The sequence below is a fragment of the Myotis nattereri genome, assembly GCF_964212035.1.
Source record: "Myotis nattereri genome assembly, chromosome: 11".
NCBI classification, from domain to species: domain Eukaryota; kingdom Metazoa; phylum Chordata; class Mammalia; order Chiroptera; family Vespertilionidae; genus Myotis; species Myotis nattereri.
Window position 1 is genome coordinate 55,233,375 of NC_138086.1, and position 26,476 is coordinate 55,259,850.

At 38.7% G+C, this 26,476-nt stretch overlaps 1 protein-coding gene across 1 annotated transcript; it reads right to left on the bottom strand.

The window, feature by feature from the left end:
• Positions 1 to 11,411: 11,411 nt before the first annotated feature.
• On the bottom strand, positions 11,412 to 19,902 carry AGR3 (anterior gradient 3, protein disulphide isomerase family member; the record flags this gene model as incomplete). Its single annotated transcript, XM_081101655.1, has 7 exons — positions 11,412 to 11,461; positions 12,951 to 13,034; positions 13,378 to 13,441; positions 13,686 to 13,762; positions 14,279 to 14,331; positions 15,260 to 15,323; positions 19,797 to 19,902. 7 exons carry the CDS (start codon positions 19,900 to 19,902, stop codon positions 11,412 to 11,414), a joined length of 498 nt encoding a protein of 165 aa, XP_080957781.1.
• Positions 19,903 to 26,476: the final 6,574 nt, after the last annotated feature.

Here is a 26,476-nt window from a genome sequence, read left to right on the forward strand (position 1 = left end):
GAGAAAGCGAGGTTTCAAGATTGGTTCCTTTTATGCTCCTCTAAGAGTTTCCGTTCATTTCAAAGGGGAAATAGCAAATAACTAATTTTTTTTTTAAATTAAATGAAGCTTCTATTGCTATCAGGGCTGACAATAAAATTTTCGTCATTGGCTCATCAGATTTTAAAGAAATGGAATTAGAGGAGGTAACTTGCAGAGAGACCGTAAAGAAAAAATGAAGGAGGGTCTAGTATGGAGCCTCAGTACTTTGGAAGTGTGGAGGTTGACTAGAGAGCATCGGAGGACCAAAGGGAAGACCGGTCAGAAAGGCAGGTGGAAAATCTGCAGTATGAAGAGTTTAAGTAACCAAAAGGGGAAATATTTCAAGAGAGGCATCAACTCTGTGGAATTCTCCTGAGCGTCTGAGTAGTCAGGGAGAGGCCACTGTCCATTTGTTGGGGCCTAATGGAATCTGTGATACTGGAAGGATCTCAATAATCAAAGAATAATAGTTTTCTTCACGTAAGACAGGTATGCTGTAATATCTATGTTTTAAATATAAATTTCATGGATTGTGAATCATAATGAAGCAGAATGTTTGATGAAAGTAATAATTCCATTTCAGATAACTCTCAGGCCTGTAAAGCTTCATCCAACAAGAAGAATTAAACTTGATTTCCATTTTACTTGAACTTCTCAAAGAACATTCATGAAGATCTATGTCATAACTCACAGCCTCATTTCTAAGTCTCTTTTCCTTTTTTTTTTAATTTTATATTTTTTATTGATTAAGATGTTACATATGTGTACCCTCTACCCCCCCCCCCCCCTCCGCTCATGCCCTCACCCCCCCCCGTTGTCCGTGTCCATTGGTTAGGCCTATATGCTTGCATATAAGTCCTTTGGTTGATCTTTCCTCCTTGCCCCCACCCTCCCCTACCTTCCCTCCAAGGCCCGACAGTCCAACCAATGCCTCTCCGTCTCTGGATCAGTCCTTGTTCATCAGTTTATGTGGTTCATTATATTCCACAAATGAGTGAGATCATGTGGTATTTATCCGCTCTCCAGTTCCATCGATGCTGTGGCAAATGGTAAGAGTTCCTTTTTCTTCTTCCTCTTCTTAAAGAATACCTTTCAGCATTTCATATAATGCTGGTTTGGTGGTGATGAACTCCTTTAGCTTTTTCTTATCCGTGAAGCTCTTTCTCTGACCTTCCATTCTGAACGATAGCTTTGCTAGATAAAGTAATCTTTGTTGCAGGTTCTTGCTATTCATCTCTTTGAATATTTCTTGCCACTCTCTTCTGGCCTGCATGGTTTCTGTTGAGAAATCAGCTGACAGTCGAATGGGTACTCCCTTGTAGGTAACTGACTGTCTTTCTCTTGCTGCTTTTAAGATTCTCTCTTTATCTTTTGCTCTTGGCATTTTAATTATGATGTGTCTTGGTGTGGTCCTCTTTGGATTCCTTTTGTTTGGGGTTCTCTGTGCTTCCTGGACTTGTAAGTCCATTTCTTTCACCAGGTGAGGGAAGTTTTCTGTCATTATTTCTTCAAAAAGGTTTTCAATATCTTGCCCTCTCTCTCCTTCTGGTAGCCCTATAATTCTGATGTTGGTACGCTTGAAGTTGTCCCAGAGGTTCCTTACACTATCTTCATATTTTTTGAATCTCTTTTCTTTTTTCTTTTTCGGTTGGGTATTTTTTGTTTCTTTGTATTTCAAATCTTTGACTTGATTCTTGGGATCCTCTTGTCTGCTGTTGGAGCTCTGTAAAGTATTCTTTATTTCAGTCAGTGTATGCTTAATTTCTAGTTGGTCCTTTTTCATGTCCTCCATGGTCTCACTATACTCCTTGAGGGATTCATTAAATTTATCGGCGGTTTCCATAAAATTCTTGACAAACCTTATAAACGTGGCCTTGAACTCTATATCCAGTCGTCTGGCCTCCTCCGTTTCTGCCATTCGTGACCTGTTTCTTTGTCTCCGCATTTTGGCTGCTTCCCTGTGTTGATAGAGTGGCCCTGCGCGCCAGGTGTCCTGTAGGGCCCAGTGGCTCAGCCTCCCCAGTTACCTGGGGTGGACACTCTTGGTGCACTCTTGGTGCCTTGGTTGTTGTAGGATCACTGGGGAGAATTGACCTCCAGGCCAACCGGCTGTGGGAATCAGCCGTGTCTGAAGTGGGAGAATGGTCCCCCTCTGACCACTGGGCACAGTGGCTCCTGGATCTAAGGAGGTGCTAATTCAGCCACTGCCTGAGGCCACACAGCAAGAGCCATGAAGAGGCTCAGCTGTGAAGCAATGCAAGCCGCTGCGTGGCCCTGGGCCTTCTCTTGGAAGTTCCGGGTCTGTCTGGCTCGGCTGCAATTAGGTACATTCACATGCAAAAGCCTCTGCCGCAGCCTGGGTGGGGCGGGGTCTCAGGGAGTCAAAGGGTGGAGAAAGAAGCAATGGCTGATTCTCCGCCTGGAGTCGCGCGTCTCAGTGTCCTGGTAACGGCTGCAAGCACCTCTGAGGGAAATCCGCCCTCAAGTTCGCCCACTGCCGCCTGACAGACCAGCTTCTCCCCGTATGAGTCCTGGGTCCCCAGAGACTCGCCGGAACCGGAGTTCAGAGCAGTCGGGAGCTTGTGATTCAAAAAGACAGCCGCGTCCTCAGGTGCCACCCCCTTTCCGCGCGCGTGAGCCGCCGCCGTACCTCTGCACTTCACCTCCGCAGCTCCTCTGGCTCTCAGCATGCTTTTCTTTTCTTCTAGTTGTAGAATTTACACTCAGCCAGCCTTCCTGTTGTTCTGGATGATGTTTGCTCCGTCCTTTGTGGTATTTTTCAATTGTTGTGTGAGGCGACAATTTCCCGGTGTTTATCTATGCTGCCATCTTAGTTTCTCCTCTTTTCCTTTTTTTAAATATATTTTTATTGATTTCAGATAGGAAGGGAGAGAGAGAGATAGAAACATCCATGATGAGAGAGAATCGTGGATCGGCTGCCTCCTGCACGCTCCCTACTGGGGATCAAGCCCACAACCCAGGCATGTGCCCTTGACCGGAATCGAACCCAGGACCCTTTGGTCCACAGGCCGACACTCTATCCACTGAGCCAGACCAGTTAGGGCTCCTTTTGTTTTTTAATTATCTAAAACTGTAGCAGGGAGGTGGGGGGTTGTGGGGAGAAAGAGAGAGAGAGAGAGACAGAGAGACAGAGAAAGAATGTGTGTGCTATTGTCACTCCCCTAATATTTTCACTAACTCTTTCCCAAATATCCAACCTTGACTTTTCTTTTATTCTACCTTCCTCCATGCTCACTACACTGCCTTCTCATGGTTACTGAGAGTTTTGGTCCTAGTACTAGCCATCTTTGGCCATTGTTGAATGATTGGAAGGGAAATGCAAGAAGCCCCTTGGAAATTGTATCTTACCCCGATTGCTTTTTCCTTGTGGAGAAATGAATCAAATTATCTTCCTTCTAAAATGTAATTTTCCACTTATGGTGGATGAGGTTTATGGATCTAACTATTTTGATTTTTGGAGGGGTAGTCATTTAAATAGGTTTTCCCACTGTTACTAATTTTCAAAAGTCAAAATACCACATTTTAGAGGGCTTAAGACATTGACCGCATTTGTGAAGTTTATAATCATTCCAGTGGTTGACTCTTGCTTTTCTTCTGTTGCTGCTTTGGAGAAGGTTATGTGTTTTCCATAATGCCATCACCCCTTGAAATCCATTTGTCTCATTCCCTCTGCAATGGGGCAGCTCTCTCAGGTTTAGCAGGGAAGCTAAACCAAATACTAATCCCTGCCCTAGCTGGTTTGGCTCAATGGATAGAGCAACAGCCTGTGGACTAAAGTGTTCTGGGTTCGAGTCTGGTCAAGGGCACATGCCTGGGTTGTGGGCTCGATCTCCAGTGAGAGGTGTGCAGGAGGCAGCCGATCAATGATTCTCTCTCATCATTGATGTTTCTATCTCTCTCTTCCTTTCTCTTCCACTCTGAAATCAATAAAAATATATTTAAAAAATTTATACTAATCCAAGCTTTTCAATTTGTATGTAAAAAGCAAAATAAAAAGTAAAAAAAAAAAAAAAATCAAAATGGGCCCACGTGGAGGAGACGGCTTTGCATACTTGTGCTGTAAAAATAGAATGTGAAACCGACATTCTGTTAAACCTGTTGAACATTTACTCAAATTCCTTCATCAGCATATTCACATGTAAGATGAAATGTGATATAGCATACTGTGGAAAGAAACTATAAATTACTACAGAGAGAAAACCAGATAGGCCACCTTTTTGGCTCAAATTGGAAACTTGACTAGCACCTTTTTTAAAATTAGAGCTAAAGTATGCTTACACTGTACACTTTAAAGAGCAAATTCAGTAATTTCCAAATGCACCCCATTGCATTCTGCCTTCTAACCTTTTTCCTTGATTGCTCAGGGCAGGTTTTGAGCAGAAGAGAAATGAAAGATAGGACTCACAGTTCATTCACCCACTTCCTACAATAGTTTCAATGCTGAGGTGTCCTAAAACTTTGGCTAGTCTTTGGAAACGAAGCTGAGGAATTTTTTTTCTTGTTTATTCTGGTCCAGTGCAAATATTTGCCTATTGAGAAATATATAATACATTAGAGTCGTAGACCCACCATCTGCTTAAAGCGAGCCAACACCCACATGCAAGGAGACGGATACAGGTCGGCATCCTGTTCCGTCACCGGAGGGTGACAGCAGCTGACGCTCTGCAGCCCGCGTTTGTTTGAGCTGCCCCATGCTAAGATTTCCTGATAAAATTACAAAGGGTGTGTACATTTTTCAACCCATAAAGATTATCTTTAGGTTCTCTGTGTGTAATCTTGTGACAGCAATGGGGTCAAAAGGAGGCTAAAAATACCACCAGCTTTGGGTACACGGGCGCATTTGTGAATTCTTCATGCTTAGGATCTAGCACAAGGAATGAAGTGGATACATAAGTCGTGTTTTGTTAGTATGACAGCCGGTTGGACTGTCCACAGTAGCTGAGAGAGAAAGAGATCTTCATTCGTGGAGAGGGTGTTGGCACAAAGGGACGCTATAAGGTATTTGTCTGTTTGAGTGACAGGAAGTCCTCATTTTAATTGACAAAGACATTTGGTGGACACTTGACCTTAGACTTGCTTGCTCTCCCTACATAGCAATAAGCTGATAGAACGCGGGAGATGAATCTGTAGTGGAGCCCAGTGTCATTGCTTCTTCAAGAAGCCCTCTAGAGGACAAACATTGCAGGATGATCATCACACCCGATGGAGTGTCTCCCCCAGGGCTCGCCTCTGCGACCTTTCTTCTTTGGGAAGACTCTAATACAAAATGAAGACAGAAAGATGACTACTTATACGTTAGAGTTTGAAAGCTTTGAAACAAATGACCAAGGAATTTTAATGAAGGTTTTAGACTGGCATTAACATGTATGATCCAAGAAACATGATTGTCTCCGACGCCTGGGGTGATCTGTAAAGGTTATTTGTCAAATCTAGTCATGAAAGCAATCAAGCTGCCCCTGCTCTTTTGGGGCACAGGGATTTACTCTGCCATGTTTGTTAGGGTACCAAAGAGTTCTATGATGCATGCATATAAAATACTTCAGCACCCCTTAGGATTAATACAATGAGAAGAGAGTGACTTCAAAGTGGTACCAGGGGCAGATTTTTAGGTAAACAGGTGGTTTTAAGAGGTCATTGAAAGAACACTTACGGTAAGTATCTGGAACCTCTAAAACAGTGGTTCTCAACCTTCCTAATGCCGCGACCCTTTAATACAGTTCCTCATGTTGTGGTGACCCCCAACCATAAAATTATTTTCGTTGCTACTTCATAACTGTAATTTTGCTACTGTTATGAATCGTAATGTAAATATCTGATATGTAGGATGTATTTTCATTGTTACAAATGGAACATAATTAAAACATAGTGATTAAGCACAAAAACAATATGTAATTATATATGTGTTTTCCGATGGTCTTAGGTGACCCCCGTGAAAGCATCATTTGACCCCCAAAGGGGTCGCGACCCACAGGTTGAGAACCGCTGCTCTAAAACTTTGACATCTCTAGCTTCCCATCATGAAACATGGAAATACAGGTGACAATACTGATCACGAGTATCTTATGGGAGACAGCAAAAGCTGCTACCGTAGGGATTTGCCTAAGTAGGGAGAAGCCTTGGTAGTGGTTAATGTCAAGATGATACTGTGTAACTCGGGGAGAGATTTTAGGAACATGAAAAAGTACAGTGTCTTCTTAAAAATTGACCTCTGGGAACAGTGCATTACATGATAAAGTGAGAAGAATGGGTCAAGATGACAATGTGTAACCTGGGAAGAGATTTTGAGAACATGCCAAAGGTACAGTGTCTTCTTTAAAATTGTCCTCTGGGTACAGTGCATGATAGAGTAAGAAGAACAGGTCATTTAGATCAGGAGCTTTAATGAGGGGGTGTGTTGAGACTATTGGAATTACACTATTCTGTCCCTCCTCTCCTGGCCCCCAAGATTCTCAAGTTGAGCATCAAAGTTACCCTAAGTCACCAAAAGCCAATGGAACCTTGTCCTTTGGTCTGTTGGGGGTGTAGGGTCCAAGCTGAGAATGGCAGCAGTGTCTACAATTTTCCTATAAAATGTTACTTGAAATCAGTGAGAACTGTTCTTTGTAAAAGGATAGACTGTTCTTCTTTTATAAAGGATATACTCTGAATATTTTCAGTTGTTGCACATTAGTTTTGGTTAAATCTTAGGGTTTGACAACCTAAAACTCTAAAGCAGAATATTATGGTGGTGAAGTGTGCTGACTTGGGATTTGAGTACTGGCTCCATAATTAGCTGTGACCTTTATTTAAAAAAAAAAGTTATAGGGCACCTTCAGGACTCAACTAACGCATTAGTGAAGTGAGAATAACAGCGTTTCACATTTGTGATGGTATTAATGAGATAATCCAGGCAAGGACCTCAGCACAGTGACCAGAACATAGAAAGCGTTCAACTTATGTTTGCTTTAATAATAACTAAAAGGACCAAATATAAGAATCAGCTCTTTCTCTGGGAATGACTTTTGCTTTTGAATTAAGAACCACAGCATTGGCTTTAGGTATTTCATAAACCCGACTAAATGAACTTAATTTATAAAACTCTTTGACTACTGAGCTAGCATGTAATTGGGCAGAAATTTGTTTGGAGGGTAGAACTGGAACCTGACAAACCTATTGTGAGACGTGGTTCTTCTGTTCTAGCAGGGCTTCTTTTAAAGTGTGTGATGGGAAGTGTTGGTGTTCCCTCACCCATGGAAATCATGCAAATTGGGGGAAGGAGGGAAAAGCATCTGCATTGGTTTACTAGTGCTGTCATGACAAAATACCACACGCAGGGAGACTTAACAACAGAAGTTTATTGCCTCGTAGTTCCAGAGGCTAGAAGTCTCAGATCAAGTGATGCCAAGACTGGTTCCTTCTTAGGCTGTGAGGGAGAATGTGTTCCATGCCTCTCACCAACCTTCTGGTGGTCCCATGGCTTCCCTTGCCTGGCCCAGATCTCTGCCTTCATCTCCGTAAGATGTTCTCTTTGAGTGCAAGTCTCTGTGCCTAAGTTCCCTCTTTTCATGGGGACACCAGTCATATCAGATCTTACTCTAATATGACCTCATCTTAACATAATTAATTCTATCTTCAATGACTCTATTACCAAGCAAGGTCATATTCTGAGGTGCAGGGGGTTTAGTACATAGGCCTATGAAGATTTGGGGCAGGGGCAGGTTGCATAAAATTTAAATTGTAACAATGACTTGTCCTGGAAATAATGCTAATATACTTCCATAATTTACAGGAATCGGTATTGAAAAAAATCCAGTTGCATGGTTACAAAGTTGTAGACAGTGGATTTGTTTCACCTGTTATGAAATGATGTTTACAAACTAGATTCATAAAGTTAATCACTGAAAACACTAGGGGAGTTACACATCTAATGGCATCCTACTGTGGATGCTTGCTCAAAATTCACAGTTTGTTCAGTGAGCTCGTGTGTGTGTGTGTGTGTGTGTGTGTGAGAGAGAGAGAGAGAGAGAGAGAGAGAGAGAGAGAGAGAGAGAGAGAACTTTCTTTCAAGGGCTTTCCATTTAGTGAAAAAGACATTGTATAAGAAACATCTTTTTAAAATCCTCACCTGAGGATATTTTTTTAGAGAGAGTGGAGGGGAGGGGGAGAGACACAGGGAGAAACATCAATGTGAGAGAGAGAGACACATGTATTGGTTGCCTCCTGCACACGCCTCAGCAGAGGTTGAACCTACAACCGAGGTACATGCCCTTGACCAGAATCAAACCCAAGACGCTTCAGTCCATGGGCAGGGACTCTAACCACTGAGAAAACCAGCTAGGACAAGAAACAATTCTTAAAAAAAAACAGGGAAAAAAAGCTTCCCTTTTACTCAGTAAGGATGTTTGTGAATATACAGACTGTGCATTATGCATCATTTTAAGTGCAATGTGTTTTAAAGATTACTACTGTAAACTCACAAGCAAATCTCTATAAATCTTTATAGGCTGTAAATCAGTTTGTTAAAAAGGTAAGCTTTTCTGAGCTGGGCACAGTATCTTTTAAGCCTAATTGAAACTTTTGAGAGACTACCAAGAAAACCCTGCCTACTTTTGTATTTTAGAATTAACCCAGTGAATTCACTGAGCCCCTGCAGTATGCCTTATTCTCTGTTTCATTGTACTGATTTCTACATGGTGGGGTACATCCCCGTATCATTCAAGATTCACAGGTGCTGCATCTGTGTGAAGCCTCACAACCCTTCTAGAAGGTTGGGCCATCTCTCCGCTGCTCCCACATCGTCCTGTTACATTATTTAATATGGAGTTATTTCCATCAGTTATAGATCTTACCCCTAACCTATGAATGCTGCAGGGGAACAAAATTGCCTATTTTGATCTAGTTCATCTTTTGGTCCACAATACCAAACACAGTGTCTGGTGAAGAGTAGAAATTAAATGTTTGAATATTGGGGAAATATTAAATGCTATAAAATAATTGAGTATTTCTTCAAACTCAGAAATTGAGAGGTTGAATTGAAATATAAAAGAAATGTTGCTATTTTAGGCAAAAAATAAGGGGAAAGGGAATGAGGAGAAGGAGGAGCATCTAGGACAGTAATTCTAAGTGAGGGTTGCTGTGGTTAGCAAATGAAAGTTCAGGTCTCCCAGTTAAATTTGAATTTCACATAAAGGAATATATTTTTAGTATAAGTAGGTTCCAATATTGCACAGTATATACTTATATTAAAACATTTTTGTTTATCTTCAATTTAAATCGAACTGATATCCTTTACTGACTATTCTAATTTTTTTTTGAATCTGTAACTTTTTTGACTGCTATATCTCTTTAAAATGCAAATGAGAGCTCTGAACACTCCTTTGTAAATATCCCTATACACAGAGATGTGCATGCTATTTCAGGTAGTTGATGTTAGTAATTTAATTCTTAACACTGGATGCATTGGAAAAGGAATAATTTTTGGAGGCTACAAGGCAAAGAGAAGTGGAAATCATACAGGGTGCGGCAAAAGTAGTTTTATATCTGTGAGTATGTGAAACACAGTTTAGAATTGTCTTATTATTTATTAGTGTATTATTGTCCATATGAACAACTGTAAACCAACTTTTGCTCCACCTGTATATATATTCTAAAGACAGTTCTACATTTCAAAGTTAGGGGTAACCTCAGAATTGATAAAATTTAAACCACTAATTTCATAAAGTGAAGAAATTATATAGAAATATCAACTCTAGGATTTAGAGTTAAATCGTTAAAGTAGGGCAGAGAACAAAACTGAATTGGTTGCAAGATTATACTGGCTAATGTAACTAACCAAATAATTTTGTATATGTATATTAAATATTAGCCTATATGATTATATCCACAACTAAATTGTATACAATAACTTTTAATTATATGTATATTAAAATACAAAAGGCACATATATTTTTATGATAAAGAAGAATAAATTTATCATTTAGTAACATTTTTATGTACACTAATTGAGGAAAAATAATGAACATTTTATTTTACTTATTAGTTCTTAAAAGAGCAACTGACCTTTTCTTACTTCATGGCAAATGACCACTGACATTTTCTGCCTCTGTATTACCATTGCAACAATGGAATCAGCTATATTACTTTAGTCATCATACTTTAAATCATTAAGTTAGAGAATGCCAATGCACTTGGGTATCTTAGCATTCATTAAAAACATCAACTTTCAGACTTTGGTATAAAATTTTAAAAATTAAATATAAGATATTTAATATTCTTTTCCACATGGCTATCTAGCGCTGATATCTAGTTATTGGTCAGGTAGCCTCCTCATATCCAAATAAGTCAGATACTAAATCGGCTTAAAATGAATGGAATAGTGATAAAATAAAACCTGGGAAAACTTTTTTTTTTCTCTGAATCAGGAAACATTGGAATTAATAAAAAATCTATATCATATACATTGTATTTTTACACATCTATTTCATATTAAAGTGCACGTTTATATCTCAAAATAATTAAAATTTTTTCAGTGCAATCAAATCCTATAGGTTGGAAAAATTTTGGTCTATCTCAAACATTCTCTCACCTCTGAGAATTACTCCCAGCTGATTCTGGGAAGATTTTCCGTAAAAAATTAGGAATTTAAAGGAATAGAAGACATGGTACTGACCCTCCAGAGCTTCCTGTGAAGATTGAATTGGCAGTTGTGTGTTTGATAATTTCAGAAGGGATGTAATCCTCTCTTGCTAGTTACCTGGGAAACATTTTCAGTCTTCTAGAGGCAGTTGGTACACTTTTCTTAAAATTATTAAAAGTATTAAATATCCACCCAATAATTAAGGAAAACACATTGTTAAAATTTTAAAGTATATCTTTAATTTATTATAATTAGTTTTTAAATTTAAGGTAAGAAAAGAAGTAAAAGGCTAATTCTGAAATACGCTGTTAAAAGTTCAAATGGTAAGTGCACAGAAGTGTCTCCATTTGCTCTGGCAGCGTGCACATTCCTTATGATTTATGCCGGCAGGTTCAGTACAGTGGAGGAGCAGAATTAAGGTGAGATCACATGGTGGAGGATAGGGAGGTGAGGAAATAAAGACAACCAGTGTATAGAGGTATCTCTTCTGGAGGCCCTTTCTCTACCCTAACCTAACTCCCAGTTCGTGGCCAGCTTCCTTTGCTACTGATGCAGACAGAAGTCAAGCTGCTACCACATTGTTATGCTCAGATTGTGACCTTTATTGAAATCTAACTTTACCTTCATAAGACTATACCAAGCACATTAAAAAGCTAAATGGTAACATTACAGAGTCCATGTAGTTGCACATTTAGTATTAGTGAGTTCACCAGAAGGTCGTCTTCATGACATTTGACCTCCTTGAGGTAATCTCTTATAACTCTGATTGAATAAGTTTCAATGCTTTCTTCATGTTTTCTATCACTGCAATAAAAACATATTATTCTGTTAGTAAATGAAAATACCAGATATTATACTCTTTTAACCCCTGAAATCTAAAATTGGCCCGTTTAAATTAATGGCTATGAAAATGTGGGAATTTATTTACAACATTAAAGAATACTGTGCCTTCATGGACCTCATTTGAACTCCTGACATCCAATATAGTTCCTTTTCTCACACCACACACACACACACACACACACACACACACACACACACACACTATGCTAAAGGTGTATATTTATATTTAGGGATTATACCATTCAGATAGGGTTAATCGACTTTCTTTATGTTAAACAGTTTTATAAGAGGTTTTGAGAGAGTGTCTATTTTTTAAATTAATCATTTTGTATCGTATCATTGGATTTGACATGCAGAGTTGTCTTATCCTATCTAATAGAAGCCTAATATGCTAAGTGTCTGGTTGTCTGGTCGACCGTACAACCAATCAAAGCATAATATGCTAATGATATGCTAAAGCCACTCAACTGCTCACTATGATGTGCACTGACCACCAGGAGGCAGATGCTCTGACCAGTAGGTTAGCTTGCTCCTGGGGTCCTGCTGATTGGGACTGAGTGAGACGGGCTGGACATGCCCTGGAGCCCTCCTGCGGAACCTCCCCGGCTGGCCAACCTCCCGGGTCTTGATTGTGCACTCGTGGGGTCCCTCGGCCTAGCCTGCACCCTCGTGCAATCCGGGACCCCTCGAGGGATGTCAGAGAGAGCTGGTTTCAGCCTGATCCACAGGCCAGGCCAAGGGGACCCCACTGGTGCACGAATTCATGCACCGGGCCTCTAATTAAACATAATTGACAATGAATGTTGTAAAAATTAGATTAAAATCTCAAAACAGACTGTATCTCCTTGCTTACAGGCATTAAAGGGAGATAAAAAGATTTAATTATTACCACTGTGAGGAAATCATATATGATTGCTGGCTTTCTTAAAGTTGAATTTTAATGTGTATTCTATTCTTTTTAGTGGTCTCCAAATTAGTGATTGTGGAAATTATTACACATCCCTGTTAAAAAAGAGATTCTGAGGTGCCTAGAAATTCTGATTTTGATGGGAGATAAGGGTTTGCATTGTTTAAAATATATTTTTTTATTGATTTCAGAGAGAAAGGAAGAGAGAGAGAAGATAGAAATGCCAATGATGAGAGAGAATCACTAATTGGCTGCCTCCTGCATGCTCCCACTGCGGGTCAAGCCCACAATCTGAGCATGTGCCCTGACTGGGAATTGAACCAAACCACGACCTCCTGGTTCATAGGTTGTCCCTTAACCACTGAGCCATACTGGTTGTGCAAGGATTTGCAGTTTTAAACACTACTACCATCATCTAACCCAATGATTCTGATTTGTTGATGGTACTGTTTGTGGGGAAGCACTGACGTAGGGCATCACTGACCTTTCTAACAGTCAAGTGTCAGCTAGTACCACTGTTCAAGATAATCTGTGAATACTTACATATCGGTAAATCCTGTGGTTCATATGTGTACAGTCTATTAGAGTATCTTCCAGTTATATCAGCTCTGACTGTTAAAGAAGGATCTGCAAAGAAAAAAATAATTCACTAATGCATTATCTAAATGTTTTAAAAATCATTCTTGACTCTTAATCTAAAACAAATAAATGTTAAACAAATTTATGATGAGTTATCATAAATTTTTCCATTTTAGTGTGTCATAGTTTTCTGTCAATACAGTTTGGGGAACTTTACTGACAGTATATGGGGCTATTGATTTAATAGATGCAGTGAATTTCAATTATAGAACTAACAAGAGCTATTATTTACTGGGTTAGACATGACTTCCCTTGAACTAGCATTTAAAAATAAATAAAATAAGAATGCTATTGATTTTGTAAATCTGATGGAATGAGATTATACACATACCCACAAACATGATCCTAGGCACATATTGCCCATCTGGTGATAAATTTTTATCTGTGGTCTCATGCTAGGAAGAAAATAAAAAAAATAATTGGTATTGGATTGCATTGTTTTTGACAGTTGTTTTTGAAAATATATTATGTGAACAAGGTTTTCATTAAATTGTATATTTTGGCTTTTTCAAGTTCATATAATCTTTTATACCTACCAATTTTTTATACCTCTTTTTGTCTCAAAAATAGATTTTAAAAAAGGGATTTAAGCTTTCCATTGAATTGTGATATTAAGAAAACATTGTAGAAGTCAAGTACCATGAGATTCAGCATGATGAAATTATTCTGAGCCATTTCTTGTATTTCTTCATTTTGGGCAAACACTTTTTTGAGTTCTGTTGGGGAAAACATAATGAACACCAGTCAGCTTTAAAGATAAAGACACCTTCAATATAAATAACATAGCGAAGTCAAACTAGTATTTTCTACTTGTTTGTATTTATATCTTAGATGCAAACTGTTTATTAGCCTATGGCCACTTTGTCTCTCACTGAGAAGCAATGATGGACAGAGTCTGCCAATGAAGATATCAGAGTATAATCCAATTAATGAAGCCACCAATTTTATAATTTCATGTAACCATTGGTGCAAATAGCAAGTTTTTCCACCCCCTCTTTTTTTTTTTTTTTGTGGGAGGAATAGGGAAATAAAATTCTGAAGAACATATACACATATTCAATAGATTTCTAACAATCATTGTAGTCTTTAAGCACTGAGTAAAACGGTGATATAGCAGTTGTCTTTTTCTTTTTTTTAAATGGGATTGTCTGAGTGCTGTCTTAACAATTTTTACCAGGTCACTTTTTCTAGTTCTCTTAGAAATATAATACGATGTGAGGAGCTGAAATTACCTTGGCAGTATTGACAATCCTCCAAGTGATGAATGACCATCAATGGCTTGTTACTAAACAGAAAGAGTGTGGAGTTGAGTCAGGTGACTAACTCTGAGTCAGAATGTACATTCAAATTAGATTTAAAGTTTTCACACTTTCAACAAGATTTAGAGTAAAAATCTGATTGACACAGCATAGCAATGTAGTCTGCAGAAGTGTTACCCAGTGCCTGGCCACAGAACTTTAGCATAACCAGGTAGCTCAATAGAAGTGGAAATTCTCAGGCTCCCTCCCAGGCCCACTCAGGATCTCTGGGATGGGGTCCAGGAACCTGTAGCTTAAGAAGCTTACCAGCAGATTGCTATGTACACTGTAGTAGTTATAATAATAAAAATCAATTCTGTCTCCAGAGATGAAAGGATATAATAAACAAGATATTAATTTCCAATGAACATCTGGTGTAAGAGCTCAGGAGAGTCAAAGTTTTTATGTCACTTTTTTAAAAAATTTTCACCAAAATGCTATTAATATTTGACTATTTTCACATCCTGTCATTCTTTTAACAACTCACAGTTTACAAACAATCTCAGTGAGAGTTCCCTCTCTATACATTTTTCGGTTTCATTTTGGTTTTAACTCTCTAAGAAAAAGTTTTTGTGGTAGCTAGTTGACTTTCCTGCTTGTTAGAGTTAGAAAGAAATTAGAATATTAACTATTATGAAGGAGAAAGGAATTATGATTTAGATATATAGGATGTTTTTAAAATGTTTCTTTAATTTTGAGAGGATGCTGGGTACAAAAATAGACCCTAAATCTTTTTAAAAACAACAGAGATAATCATGTGACATACTTGTCATTGAATAACCCTATTTTTAACTTTAGTCTTAAAAGTGTTAAATAGCAAACTTATGATAAAAAAGCAAAATGCAAAAACATATGCATAGTGCACTCATATTTGTATCTATATGGTCTGTCAAAGTTAACTGAGAGGGGTTTTACCTTTTTTGAATATGGAAGAGACCTTCTTCATAAGTCTGTACCCAAGTGATGTCATCTCCCCATCCTAGAATAGAAGAGAAATCAATGCATTAATTCAGGACCACAGGGGAGCTCTGAAGTAGGCATGTGACAAGCAGATATCTCTCTACAGATACTAGTAAGCTACCAAGCACTTGCCTGATATATGGTAAAGAGGATGTCTCTCTATATAAAAGCCTAAGCGACTGTTACGACAAACAACCGGAACGACTGGTTGACCAATCGCTATGATGCGCACTGACCACCAGGGGGCAGATGCTCAATGCAGAAGCTGCCCCCTGATGGTCAGTGCACTCCCACAGCCAACTTCCAGCAGATAGCCAACCACCTGCAGTCCCTCCCCCCTGGCCAGCCAACCTCTTGCGGTCTGTCCCCCGCTCCCCTCCCCAAATTTGTGCACTGGGCCTCTAGTATAATTATAATTAGATATGAAGAGGTGGTATCCTTCCAGATCATAGAGCTGAGATTTTGTGATTGTGTTTCCACCCTTAAGGTCCATGGCCTTGAACCCAGTAAGTTCTCAATAAATGCTATTATTAGTGATGATTGAAAGGACATCTCTGGACTGTGCAAAACCTCTGGTTTCAGAATGAACAACAGGAAATAGCAGTTAATCTTTGTACACTTTGTAAGTCTAGTAGGAATACCTTTGAACAATACCATACAGTGCCCTTGTATTTTGAGTGCCAAGAAATGCCGACCCCTTCTAAGTCCTTAAACATCGTGAAAATCAAAAAATGAATTCCAAATTTTTGCTTTGAATTTTGATTCAGAAAAAATTCTGGTGTTTCATGTTTGAGACACACAATAAAACACAGGTGTTCTGGAAGCATCCAGAAGAGTGAAGGCCAGAGAAACAGAGAGCAATGAGTAGAGAGAAACCCACTATCTTTTAAAAAAGTGATACAGGTAGTTGGGAATGTGTATTAGAGATTAAAGAATAAGATCATTGAGGAGTAGAACGCACAAAAAACATTCAGAAATACTACAGGGTATTTTCAGAAAATGTCTTAGTTTATGGATAAGAAAGATTGAATCAACTTGAAAATAGAAATATTTCTAGGCTAATTTAGACCCAGATTTTCTTGTATGTTTCCCATGTTGTCAGACTGCAGTTTCTGGTTTTGATACCATGGCTACAAGATGGCCAAAAATTATGAAGCAGAATTATAAAGTAAGATAAACACATTTCCATGATTTTGCTTATTGGTTTGTTTTTGCTTTGTCTGCTTTTTGGTAACCACTGTATTAAAATATAATTCACATGTAAATAAAATTTATCCATTGAAAGTGCACCCTCTTTTTGTATATACACAGTTGTACAACCATCACTGTAATCAATTCTAGAACATTTTCATAGCTTCAAATAAAACCCCTGTACCCTTTAGCTATCACCCCCTCAGCCCTAAAAAATAATCTACTTTATGTCTCTATACATTTCTTATTCTTAATATTTCATATAAATGGAATCATATAATATGTAGTCTTGTGACTGGATGTTTTTACTTAATATAATGTTTTCAAGATTCATCTGTGTTGTGTCATGTATTAGCACTTCATTCCTTTATACGGCCAAATATTATTCCATGGTATGGATATATCACATTTTATTTATCCATTCATCAGTTGAGGGACACGGGTTGTTTCTACTTTTTGCTTTTTATGAATAATGCTGCTGTGAACATTAGTATATAAGCTTTGTATGGACATATTGTTATCTTGGGCTATCTACTTAGGAGTAGAATTGCTGGGTCACATGGTATCTACATTTAATCAGTTGAGGAACTGTCAGATTTTTATTCAAATGATTGCACTATTTTGTACTCTTAATAGTAATGTTATTGGTTTGTTTTTGCCTGATTTTAGTATCTTAACATTGGAAGACATATTATGTTGGTTTAATACCCCTTCTATCTGTAATAATCCTGAAAGATTTTCTTTATAGCTTTGCTCAAATCTATGTAGTAACTTCACACCATATTTTGCACTAACTAAGAGTTATTCAGAAACAGCCAGTGGGACTGGGATCCTATTTAATTTTTCTATTGTCAGTCCCAATCGGGAGAGGCTCGCACCGCTGCAGCAGCGCTCACCAGTCGTGAACACACACCCTCCCGAGGGGAAGGGCCTGTGGGGTCAGGCCAAAACCGGCTCTCCAACATCCCCCGAAGGGGTCCCGGATTGCGAGAGGGTGCAGGCCAGGCCGAGGGACCCCACCGGTGCATGATTGGGGCCGGGAAGGACCGTTGGAGGGCTCCAGGGCCTGTCCGGCCACATCTCGCTCAGTCCCGATCTGGACCCCAGCAGCAAGCTAATCTACTAGTCTGAGTGTCTGCCCCTTTGTGGTCAGTGCACATCATAGCAAGTGGTTGAGTGGCCTTAGCATATCATTAGCATATTACGCTTTGATTGGTTGAACAGTCGACTGGACGACTGGACACTTAGCATATTAGGCTTTTATTATATAGGACTGAGTACCTACTATATGCCAGGCACTGAGCTGGGTGTTTGGGTGCTGGGCAATTCTTTTGACTCAAAAGGAAGTTAGGCTTTTGGGGTCACTGTTGCTTTTTTTCTTGAAATTTCTATTACCTTTTCCCAATAATCTTCCCTCTTCTTCCTAACACACTCTCTATTTAATTGTTTGGTGTTGCCCCCTTCTCTAAGGGGCTCCATGTACGACTCTGTACACTGTATCCAAACTCTTTCCTCTTATCCCTACCTTTAAGCCTCATTTATTCTGAGCCATATTCTCTCAATTGTTTCCTATATGCTGACAGATGCTAAAAGGCTTAACCAAATGTAAACCAGTTCTTAATAATAGAATTCACAGCTGATATCAGCCATCTTCCTATTAAAGTAGTGTTAAATAATGGAATTAGCAGACTTATCAAGTTTTTTAAAATTTACCATGTATGTTGAGTATATTTCTCATGAAATTCACCAATTTTTAAAAAATCTTCCCCCAAGAATATATTTTCGTTGCCCTTTTTTTTTTTTTGAGAGAGAGAGAGAGAGAGAGAGAGAGAGAGAGAGAGAGAGAGAGAGACATCGATGGGCCAATGGGCTGCCTCCTGACCTGGGATCAAACCCACAATGTAGGTATATGCCCTGATGGGGAGTTGAACCCACAACCTTTTGGTGTATAGGGTGACATTCTAACCAACGAGCCACACAGCCAGGGCCACGAATGTTGGTGCTTTATGGTACAGTTGTTTAACTTAGTCCTGGAAGGTCTGTAGGGGCAATGATAAGTTTAGTATTCCACTCCAAGACTACTGAGCTCATTGCTTTATAACTATTGTGTTTATACAGAGAGATTCATGATAAGTTATACTTAGAAAAATATTTCCTTCTTTTAATTTACTTCTTTTTCAAAACTCACTAGTCTTTTTAGTTTATAGTTTTTGTGGTTTTGAACTAAAGTAGAATGAATTAACTTGGCTGAACTTTGATGGGTAATTATACATCTGCTAAGAAATGATGAACTTGGAAAGTCAATATTTTAAAATTTGAAATTATGTTATAATCCATTTGTTTGCTCCATTCATATACTATTCCAAGTGGTGGTCAAGTGTTTTGAGGTTTGTACTACTATTTTTAAATTAGCTATATGGAGACAAATGATTTTCCTCCCATTTTTGTTACCTGGAAATGTAGGAGCTGATTTTGAGAATTTTCTCTACAAACTGTTTCTTTACAGATGAAGATATATTTGTTTCTTAGGTCAAAGGAAAGTACTAAGTACAAAATAGAAATGTTTTCTAAACATGTAGCCAATGATAGACCTGGATTATGATGTCAAAAACCACTGCAGTTGTTTTTTGGAGTCAGTATAACAAACACTTGGATACCCAAACTTTTCAGAGGATGGAATAAAATATAACTTTCTGGGGGTTCTTGTATAAAATCATTCCAAATCATCATTTTTGCATGAATAGAAGACAGGGAATTGGAGCAGATTTTGAGAGATCTTAATTCCCTTTAAGATATCATTATGACACATCAATTATTATTTTCTAGGACTCTGGTTACCAAAGTTAGAGCAACCAAACCAATTTATCACCATTTCTATAAACACTATAACAAATTATTATTGGTTTTCAATTGCTTTGATTCACTCTTTTTTTTACTTAAAAAATATGTTTTTATTGACTTTAGAGACAGAGGAAGGGAGATGGAGAAAAACATCAATTGGCTGCCTCTTGCATGGCCCCAACTGGGGATTGAGCTGGCAACCCAAGCCCTACCCGGAAACTGGCTGCCTCTTGGTGTATGGGTCAATGCTCAACCAACTGAGACACAACAGCTAGGGCTGGTTCAGTCTTTAAAATCAACTAGTCTTTTCTGGGTTTTGCTTTTGCCTACTTTAATGTGGTAAACAACAAAATATTGCAGTTAATTGAGTTTGCTTTAAATGTGGAATATGGGTAAGAGACGAGGGATTTGGAAACCATTCAAATGGCTGAGTTTAGAGAATAAAATGAGATTCTAGTACCTCTTGAGAGTGTCTGAGGAGGCCTCTTCTCTTTTTTGATGGCAATGGCAAGGTTGGAAGACACTGCAACCAGGAAGAGGCAGAGGGCCAAAGCCGAGTGTAACATCACGTGTTCTTGAGAATCCCTCCGACGAAGCTAGGTGGTAGAAAATAATGTTCAGAATCTAGTAGGTTACTTCAAGCAGTCATTTAAGAATCAGACAGCTTGCTCTGCTTGTGTGAGTTGACATGGTACAACCTCCCAGAACTTTCATTCACTTGCTATTTATAAAATATTTTAAAAATGCTATCAACTCAATAATGTCCACTTGGTGAAAAGCCACATTCTGGGCATGCTGGGAGCAGTACAATGACGTTGAAAGAAAACTGATTGGGGCACTCAAAGCTCACATCTGACTGTGTTTCAGTGCTCACAGCATTACAGTGAAGCTCATATAAAATCAGGTTTACTAAAGGCCTTTCAACTCTAAAGTGCAATGCAAAGGTGATGTGCGGGCATGCATATTCATTTGATTCTTCTTGATCTCTGTGCCAAGATAATAAGATTAGGCATGAACACTTATTGCTTACAATTGAGTTCAGAGGGAAAAATAGAATATGGAGATTCTTGTTTTTCAGGTCTTCTGTAGTCATTCATCATTTTCATTCTTCCATCAGTGACTCAGCCTTTTGCCCTTCAGCTTACAAACCAGCTCTTTTAGAAATCAAATTTATTGTCACATTGCTATAAATTAAATATATGTGTAAAGAAGAACAGGCTTGTTGCATCTATAGTTATCCCTTGGTTAGCTAGGATTCAAGTGGATTTTTAAGTCAATGTACTATTCCTTATACTCTGCACGTTAAGATATAATCAACAGTCTAGAGTTGGATCTAAGCTGGACTTCAACCACTTGATTAATATCTTACATGATATGTTTAATGCTTGTTAGATGTACAGTTTCAGCATTTGTAGCATATAAAACCCACGTGAAAAGTAGTTAACATGTGCAGTTTTGAAATCACTGTAAAATATAAAATAAATGTACAGACATCTTTCATGTTTATTTAAAACTAGAGGCCTGGTGTATGGAATTTGTGCACTTGGGGGGGGGGGCGGTGTCCCTCGGTCTGGCCTTTGCCTTCTCGCAGTCCGGGACCTCTCAGGGGATATCTGACTGATGGCTTAGGCCTGGGGAGTTGGCCTAAGTTGGCAGCCAGACATCCTTATTGCTGCTGTGGAGGCAGGAGAAGCTCCTGCCACTGCTGCTGTGCTCACCAGCTGTGAGCCCGGCTTCTGACCGAGCAGCGCTCCTCCTGTGGGAGTGCACTGACCACCAGGACCAGCTCCTGGTCAAGTGTCTGCCCCCTGGTGGTCAGTGTATGTCATAGTGACCGGTTGTTCCGCTGTTTGGTCAGTTTGCATATTAGCCTTTTATTATATAGATTCCTTCAGAACAGTTTTCCTGTTGACTTACATTATTTAATAGTGAATTCCCCACCAAAATAAGAGAATGACCGGTTTGCAATTCTGCACGAACATGAATATTGCTATATGTAATTGTATTAGGCATTGCGGAAAATTGAAAGATTAATAAGACAAATGCACCTTAAAATAACTTACTGTTTGACAGTGTTAAAGGTTCATTATATATTATAGCAATCATAGTCAGGGAGAGAACAGTTTGGTGGTGGGAAGTTTATAGATTCTAGGGTTCTCTAGACATTCCCTTATTCCCCTCATCTAGTATCTTTTCCTTGTCAGTGGTCTCTCCCTGCAGTCCCCCTCTATTTAAATCAATTCCCTTCCTAATCTGCAATGAACCCATTTTTTTTTATTTCTTTGGCCTTAATTATTAAAAAACCCTGTTAAAAAAGGAACCACGGTGCCTGATAAGAATGACAAGTCAGGTTCTTGTAAGTTATTAATACCATAAAGCATTAAGAATGCCTTCTTGTACCTCAAGGACTGGTCATCTTATACCTTAAAGACTGAAACAAAGGGAAGGTAGATTTTAGTAGGGGAAAGAGGCTGCTGAATCTGGACCACAGAGTCCGAGGTGGGGCGAGTAGTCTCTGTCAGGCTGAAAATGGCAGCAGAGAAATTGAAGCAACCCTGACCCAGTGACCTCTCAAAAGTCTATGATTGAGTGACAAGAGGCTCAAAACACCCTGAAATTCTACGTAAAGTTTTATGGGCCTCAGTTCACTTTCCTGGGGAAGATCTGCCTGAAGACCTGCCTGAAGAGTCTCCCAAGGGTCTTGGATAGAAAGCAGAGTTAGGGAAAGCTAATCTGAAGGCAGCATCAGGAATGGTTCTCGTTGGTAGAGACAGATGCGTAGGTGAAATCTGTATTGAAACAGAGAAAGTGTAACTTCATGCCTTCCTGACTGAGAGCTGCCAAGTTTATAGTAGCATGGGAATCACACTTCTCTTTTCACATTTCAAGTTATTATGTATTACTGTTAAAGACAGTTCTTAAAAAATAATCAAAATATTGAATTTTTGTTTTACATTCTCTGGTGAAAGAATGTAAAATAGATATGAAATATATTCTATGATAAAGCTGATCAATTTATATATTGTTATTTTTGGACGAACATGTTTTCCTTGGGAAAACAGGATGCTGACTACTGAGGGTTCCCTAACCCCAGGTGCAAGGTTAAGCTGCTCGGGGAACCAATGAAAATGCCATGGTTACAGCCTTACGGCAGCCTACAGCAATGCACTCAGGAGGCAATAACCTGATGTCTACAATTAGATGTTATAAACATTGGCCAGTGAGCATCTTATGACACCAATATTTTACTTTTCAAAAGTAAGTTAACATAAGTCATTTACTTAGATGTCATAAAATTTCTATTTTAAAAATAAAACATTTAAAAAGCAACAGGGAAAAACAAGTGTTACTTGTAGCATACTTTCTTTGAGGGATCATTTTTGGTCAATGCTAGTTTATTGCAATATCATTAAGAGAGAAAATAAAAGTATGAAGCCAGCAAAGGAAACCCAGTGCCTTAAAAGAAAAACATACAATTGCATAGAATGTTCCCTACCCTTTACTGAAACCCTCACGGTGGAATAGCAATACGTGGAACACTTAAGTACAGCAGAGCTTGGCCACTGGTTAAATAATCGAGAAGCTTCGCTTGCTTACCTGAACTAGCCAGTGCTCTCGCTGGAAGTGTATTCTGGATGTTTCTGGTTAAAAATGGGCGTGGATTTATAGACCCAGACAAGCACACACACCCACACCCCTGACCTGCAGCCCCACCTGCATGGAAACAAGAGCACATTCACCTGCAAACTTACAAAAACAGGCTTGTCTGAAGAACCTGGGACCCCTCTCCAGTTCTCATGCTCCTCACGCTAAAACCTCTTCTCTTGTTCTCCAAATTCAGATTGAGTGTCCTTATAAAATGAGGCCAAATACAACCTTTGGGTTTTTTTTTTTTCCCCTCTTCTACCTTTTACTTCCCATGGTAACTTAATGTTTGGTTGGAGTTCAACACCAGAAAAAAAAAATCAGGGGGAAGAAAGGAGCTGGTCTGAATGCAGGAGCTGTGTGTACACCATTGTTCTCAATGAAAGCTCAGCGAGGCTTGCAGATTAGATATAAAGCAAACAGAAATTCCTAAGGCTTACTCTGTTGACAGGAATGCAATTAACAGCTAAAGCGACCGGGTCCTTTTTAACCGAGAGAGAAAAGAAAACGCTGTTTTAAAATTCAACGTTTTTATAATTTGAATAAAAAATTTGTACTCTTTACAGAGTAATTTGTACTCTTTACAGTCTTTCTAGAAAACCCTTTTCCTTACTATGCAAAAAAATAGGCAATTAGATAAGTATGATTATATTTATGTTAGATGTAAATTTTTTTTATAATTAAGCCATAATTATGGTCCAACATCTTCCAAGTATAGAGTTGAATCAAAACAAAAAGTAAAATTCTTTTTCCCCTTCAGTACTGAGTTTCCTTGGGCACCCCACCCAACACACACACACACACACACACACACACACACACACACACACACCTCTCAAGTTCCACTTCCCCAAGTTAATCACTGTTAAAACGATCTAGGGTAGGGTTACCAAATCTGCCTCATCTGTTTTTGGGCAATGCAGGAGCTAAGAATTATTTTTACATTTTTAAATGGTTGGGGGGGGGGATCAAAGGAAGAATAATATTTTGTGACATGTGAAAATTACATGGAATTGAAATTTCAGTGTCCATAGTGGAGATTTCTGGATGGAACCCAGCCGTGTTCCTTTCCTTAGGTTTTGCGTATGGCAATGTCTGCAGAGTAACTGCAATGCTGAGTCCTAGGACAGGGACTGTGTGTCCTGTACGCCCTAAAATATTCAGTCTGGCCTTTTACAGAAAATGTTTGCTGATCCCTAATCAAGGATATTGTTCCATAAATTTTTCTTTCTTCTCTTCTTCCCTTCTCTTCCTCCCTTGATTTTCTCCTCCCTCCTTCCTCTCTTTCTCTCCTTTTGTCTAATTACTCAATATATTAACAAATGCACTGCTAAAGCGGGGTGATGCTGGTCTTGCTTCTGACATTGAAGTGAGTGTGCCTCCAGTATTTTAACTTTAGACATAGTGCGGGTCTGATTGCCCCTGTTAAGAAAGGAGCCATTAGGTGTTCCTATGCTACACCTCTCAAAATCGGGAATGCTGGATTTTTGTCTCTATAGATGGACAAATGGGTTTTCTCATTTCACATAGGATATGCATAGTTTTCCTCACTGAACCTTCCTCTGATCCTGAGAGGAACCCCGCATCGCCGGGTTGTAGTATTCTAGTTCTATACCCCTGACTTGTGGATTTTTAAGATTCTGCTTCCTTTCTTATGAAGGACTCTCAAAGGGAACCTTCCTGGAACAGGCTATTCAAGTGGAATTCTACCTGCTGAAGGTTAATGAACTTGACCTACAATTTTAATTTGAAGTCCAGAATTTGCAAAGCGAGGAGTGAGCTGGGCAGTGATTCACGTTTTCCTCTTTCAGAGGAGGGTGGGAACGCTTTCACCTTGTTTTTGACTGGGAGCGGATTACAGAAAAATCTCAAAAATGCCTGACCTCCCTGTTCAACCCCTGACATATTATTTGTCTTAGTGGATGATGAGATGAGAATGAGAAAGAAGTCAAGTATCTGTGGGGTAGTGAAACTAGGTTCCATGGGGTCTGAGCTGATCAACATCATTGATTCTCTCCCACTAGTGTGACCGTGTCATGTATTTTCTAAACCAAGGCAACTTTGAGAATAAAAAGAGGTAATAAAATTGATTGGAATTACATAAGTTTTTAAAAGAATTTATTTTTAGAGAGAGAAGAAGGAAGAGGGAGAGAGAGAGAAAAAACACATTGATATAAGAGTGAAACATTGATGGGCTGCCTCCTGCATCCCCCCTACTGGGGATCAGGCCTGCAACCCAGGCCTGTGCCCTGACTAAGAATTGGGCCAGCAACCTTACAGCCCACAGGATGATGCCCAACTAACTGAGCCACACTGGCCAGGGTGAGTTACAACATTTTAAAATAATATTTGAAATATGTATAGGTCAGGTAAAACTGTTTTTGTACTATAATAGATCACAAATAGTTCTATTAGAGATTATTCTTAACTAAAAAAAATTAAAAGTACTACATGTACATTATGTCAAAAATTAAAAAATTATTCTTTGTATATGTTTATGTTAATTAGTTTCTTAACCATGCTTGTCTCTAATACCAGGTGGCTGGCATTTTTTCTGAGTATTTTTCTGGTATTATCAGTCTTTTATTTTTCCAATGAGATCTTATATTTACTTTTTCATAAAATTGCCTGCACTCACCTACAAAGTTGTCCTTATGCTAAGTATATTTGGGATTTTCATCAGCTTCAATTGGCACTTCTCTATAGACCATACTATTTTTAATTAAGAAAACACTCTTGCCTGGCCAGTGTAGCTCAGTGGTTGAGCATCCACCTATGAACCAGGAGGTCACGGTTTGATTCCTGGTCAGGGCACATAACCGGGTTGTGAGCTCGGTCCCCAGTAGGGTGCGTGCAAGAGGCAGCTGATCAATGTTTCTCTCTCATCATTGATATTTCTACTATTCTCTGCCTCTCCTTTTCTGAAATCAATAAAAAAATATTTTTTAAAAAAGGAAAATACTCTTTCTGTAGAAGCTTGGTTACCTAGTAAGCCTGAGAAAATTTATTTCAATGGAGGGTAGTTTCAAGTTGAATTTTAATCTTATTGAAAAATTACCTTAAATACTGACTTTAGTATCTTTTTAGAGTCCCTTCTTCAAGAGAATTTTATAAGATAAAACATGTAAAATAAGTTATTTTTCTTTATCATTATTTTAAATGTTTCATTAAATTTCCAAGCTATAAAATGTAGTTCTTTTCTTTTTCATTATATTTAGAAACAGAATATAAATTTATCCAATTTAATAAAGACTCTTTTAGTAAATCAAGATATTCCATACTTGGGGCTAATTTTTTCAAGACTAGTGACTCATATTTTTATAAGATTACTTGGTCACATAGTCATAAATTCAATTTAGAGTTAGGATTACCTATCCACTTTCTGTATGTGTGTATGTATGTGTACTTGTCCAGCTTTATGCATATGTTTGAGTGTCTCTCAGAATATATATTAAAAATACACAGTACAAACAGGCCAACAGTAGAAAATAGATC